The sequence below is a fragment of the Monodon monoceros genome, unplaced genomic scaffold (assembly GCF_005190385.1).
Source record: "Monodon monoceros isolate NGI ecotype Baffin Bay Population unplaced genomic scaffold, NGI_Narwhal_1 Super_Scaffold_9, whole genome shotgun sequence".
Taxonomy (NCBI): Eukaryota; Metazoa; Chordata; class Mammalia; order Artiodactyla; family Monodontidae; genus Monodon; species Monodon monoceros.
Window position 1 is genome coordinate 57,042,879 of NW_021703786.1, and position 4,099 is coordinate 57,046,977.

Genomic DNA, 4,099 nt, shown 5'->3' on the forward strand with positions numbered 1-4,099 from the left:
GATAAATAAGAAATATTCAGTTCTGATGTCCTATAACACTAAAATTCCAGGGCACTAAGATTCTGTGACCACTAGATTGAATTATGGGGTGAGTTTCTCATGTGCTACAATTCCTGGGTTCCCAGAGACCAAGCAATGTTCAGAGCTGCTGAGATCTCTCTGTATTTGGATGGGAGCCTAGCAGAAGTTTTAGGGTCCCTTTCCGGCCTCTAAAATCCTAAAGACCACCATGTGAACACAGGGACCAGGGAAGGTACTTGAATCTCCTCATCTCTTCATGCCCTTGGTCTCCCTGACTCTTCCCCCACTGCAGATGGTTCATGTCAGAGAAAGCAGAGCTTGTAAAAATGACCTTCTAGGTTACCATCTGTGCTCAGTCATTCCAAAAACATGCAAGAATGAAAAAATGCGTTTGCCTCTTATGTCCTGTTAACTTGCTGGGATCTGGAACAGCAATACAGGACCTGCCTTTATCACAATTTGTTCATGACCCTGGCCAAGCAAAGGTTTCCCTGGAAGCTCCCACACCCTGTGCTGTCTTTAAAAGGCATGTAGAGCAGCCAGAGCTGCAGAGAGGCTGAGACAAACCCAGAAACCAACAGCTCTCAGGCTGAAGCTGGTAACCTCCCTGCTCAACATGAAGGTCTCTGCAGCACTTCTGTGTCTGCTGCTCACAGCAGCCGTCTTCAGCACCCAGGTGCTGGCTCAGCCAGGTAAGTCCCTTCTCTAAGGCAAAGCTGATCACCACCAGAACTGTCAGATCAGCAAGAATCTGCAGAGACTTGCTGCAGACCCCGTCATTTTAAAGACGGGAAAACGGGTCCCATGAGTGGACAAGAAGAGCCCCGACCTCACAATCAGAGAAAGAGCCAGAACTAGAAACCCAGGCTACTGAGGTCAGTCCCCACGTTCTTTCCTGACATGAATATTGAGAGTGATGTTGTGTCCATCCATAATCCGGCTGCTTTCGCATGTTTGGGGATGGGGGCACACAAAAGAAAGACCCTCTCTTATTGCAGGCACAGGGGGCATTTTTGTCAGTGGTGGAGAGAAAAAAAATGCTTTGACTGTACACCCCAAAATTTTACTGGATCCCAAGACAGTTTTCAGAAACAGTGGTTAGAGGAAGGGAATGAGGTCCCAGGGGAATCTATCAAGGTGAAGTGTTGTGATTGTATCTATATGTTTGTATCATAACTCATGTTTTCATTTTCTGATGACTTAGATTTTCTGCATGTAGCAGTCTGGATAAGACAAGGCATGCTGTGGTAACAAACAATCCTAAATTATCAAGGGCTTAAAACAACAAAGGTTAATTTCTTACTCATACTAAATATCTATAATGTATTGGCTAGAGCTTTGACTTCATATACTCAGGATTCTGGATTGATGGGGCAATTGATGGATTGGGAACATTGCTGCTTACTGTAAATGAAGGAAAAGAAAGCTCTCAAGGGTCTTGCACTGACAATTACAAAAGCTACCTTAGAAATGATACTTGTCACTTTGTCTTCTCACTTATTGCTCAAAACCAGTTAATGGTTCCAATCAACCAAAAGTGGCCAAGACTTGCAAGTCTGCCATGCGTCCAGAAAGCAGAGAATGGAGAGTATTTGATGAGCAGTATTATGACTATCCCTTAGTGACATAGCTCTTCGTAATGACAAAGTTGGAGCTTATTGCATTGACCAAGCTTTTTCCATATCCTTGCCTGTAGCGATGGGTCCCTACTGTACAGCTGGGGACACCAAATCAAAGGCAGAGGTACAGGACCTCGGAGCAGATGGATTCTGCCTCTATCTCTTACATTTCCTTGCCTTCCTGAAATTTCTTTCCTTACAAAGTCATGCTTAAAAATTATCTACATATCATTAGTGCTCAGTCTTTCTATTCATTTCTCCCCAATTCAGCTTCTGTCCCAACTGTCTGCTGCTTTAATATGGCCAGAAGGAAGATCCCCATTCAGCGACTGCAGAGCTACAGAAGAATCACCAACAGCAAATGTCCCCAGAAAGCTGTGATGTAAGTAGACAAAACCTACCTTCTCCCAGCCCAAAATTTCATTTCTGGGGGATAGAGCTCTTGAAACTGCATTAGAGTTAACTGGAGCCTTACACTTAGAGAGTTCCATCTCTATAATCCAATCCATGAGTTTTCACAACAGGAAATTTTCCCTCTAGTTCCCTGCCTAGAAGTTTGTTCAGGTCATACCAGTCCCTTCGAGTCAAGAGCAAGAATGGCTTTACTGAGCCATCAAGAGCAGCCACTGACCCTCAGCATCCCACCCTTCCTCTATCTCCTTCTTCTGCTCTCATGGCAACTCCTTCATCCCATGGCAGATGGTCCTGGAAGGTTCAGGATTAAATTGGCACAAGTTTCAAAGAGGATCCTTAATAAGTTCTTTCCCTCTCTCCCACAGCTTCAGCACCAAGCAGGACAAGAAGATCTGTGTTGATCTCCAGGAGAAATGGGTCCAGGATGCCATGAAGTACCTGGACCAAAAAGCCCAAACTTTAAAGCCATAAATATTCACCTTTTAAAACCAAACCAGAGCCTCAAAATGCTTGATTCATTCTCCCGGTCTTCCTAAGATGTATTCTGAGATAATCTCATTCCAAAAGGCATGGCTTTTATTTAATAATTTAAAAAAATATTGCATATAAGTTATTGACTTTTTAAAAAATTCTCTGCCATGAATTGTTGTTACTTTTAAAATGTAAAGCTTTGGTTGGGTCCCTCCCCCTCTGTGAGCCCCAATTCAATCCCCTGCAATGTATGAGTAATGTTGTCTCTCTCCTCTTTAATTCCCTTGAATCTTGTAAGGGTCCTGGCAAGGATCATCGATACGAAAATGTTTTGTATTTTTAAGAAGACATTGCTCTTGTGAACCAAAGATGTGGCTCATAATGTTAAATGGAAATACATGTTATTTTAAGAATTCAGAAAAAATATTTTTTCTTACAGTCAGCAGTCGTATATTTTGTATATTTTGTGGGGAATCTACATTGAGCTGGGAGGGAGAAAGATGGAAGTAGGGGTGAGAGGTATGGTTATGGGGGCGGGAACTGTGTTCCTGAGAAATGGCCTTTTAGTTCTGCTGGTCTTCAATGAGATTCAGGGTAAAACTGACAAGACTAGACAAACCCTTTCCATCCCTCTAATTCCAGTCCCCAAGAGAGGTTTCCCAGACCCCAGGTGCTTGTCTCTTATTCAGCAGGACTCTCACCACTATTCCTTGCCTGGCCAGCGCCATGCTTGCCCCAAATCTCTCCCATGACCCATTGCAACAGCCTGTGATATTCTCCCTGTGCCTGACATTACTCCTCTGATCATCCTCCAACCCAGGATAAACAGAAAAGAGACATTAGGAAGTCAGAGGAAGCCTAGATAACCCTTGACAAGAGGTTTATTTAGACTAAGACTTTATCAGCACTTAAGGAGGCTTCATCCTGGAACTTAAACCAGGTCTTCATGGATGGACAAGTGCAGGGGCTCTTTGAAAGCTCTTTCAGGCCAGGCAGAAAGGAGACAGGTATAGTTTGAGCGAATGCCTAGAAGCGGGGGGGATTATAATGTGTTTATCAAGTTGGGTGGAGGCCCACTGGGAAGATGTTAGATTGGAGTCTGTGTGAAGTGATGGGGAAATTTGAGAAGGAAGCTTGAGGCCAGTCTGTGAAGGTGGGGAGTTTATGCTCCATTCGGATAGTCATAAGTAAGATGAACATGTCATTTTTATCACCCAAATTAGGGCACGTTTGAGAATAAAAGGAGGCACCATTAATAATTATGCTGGGACAACAGATATAAATTAACACCGACCCTGGCAAATCAGAGCATCTGGTCACCCTAGTGCTAACAGACATTGAAAGTTTTGATTTAATGGGGAAGGGGAGTGCCATGATCGGTGGGGCTTCTTCAGTAAACACCTCTATGGGCTGGAGTGGGAGGGGTAAGGGGGAACAGCCAGTAATCTCTGGCAATGTATAGGCATGAGGTTGTTAAATAACAAAAATTCTACTGAAAAAGTTTAAAGGTCAAATTGGCTTTATTCAACAATTCATGAATCAGGCAGCAGCCCATCTAGCAATAAAAAGGAGCT

The 4,099-nt window shown here is 43.6% G+C and overlaps 1 protein-coding gene across 1 annotated transcript; it reads left to right on the plus strand.

Annotated features, from left to right (window-relative positions):
- The first annotated feature begins 583 nt into the window (after positions 1–583).
- On the plus strand, positions 584–2,958 carry LOC114889272 (eotaxin-like). The gene is made up of 3 exons (XM_029212384.1): positions 584–713; positions 1,911–2,022; positions 2,420–2,958. The coding sequence occupies exons 1-3, from the start codon at positions 638–640 to the stop codon at positions 2,523–2,525; spliced, it is 294 nt and encodes a 97-aa protein (XP_029068217.1). The 5' UTR covers positions 584–637; the 3' UTR covers positions 2,526–2,958.
- Positions 2,959–4,099: the final 1,141 nt, after the last annotated feature.

What these genes read in the sequence shown, in the direction of transcription:
- LOC114889272 (XM_029212384.1), top strand. Translation starts at nt 638, where the DNA reads ATGAAGGTCTCTGCAGCACTTCTGTGTCTGCTGCTCACAGCAGCCGTC. An exon ending in CCAGGTGCTGGCTCAGCCAG is followed by an intron (nt 714 to 1,910) that starts GTAAGTCCCTTC and finishes TCCCCAATTCAG; the next exon opens with CTTCTGTCCCAACTGTCTGC. An exon ending in TGTCCCCAGAAAGCTGTGAT is followed by an intron (nt 2,023 to 2,419) that starts GTAAGTAGACAA and finishes TCTCTCCCACAG; the next exon opens with CTTCAGCACCAAGCAGGACA.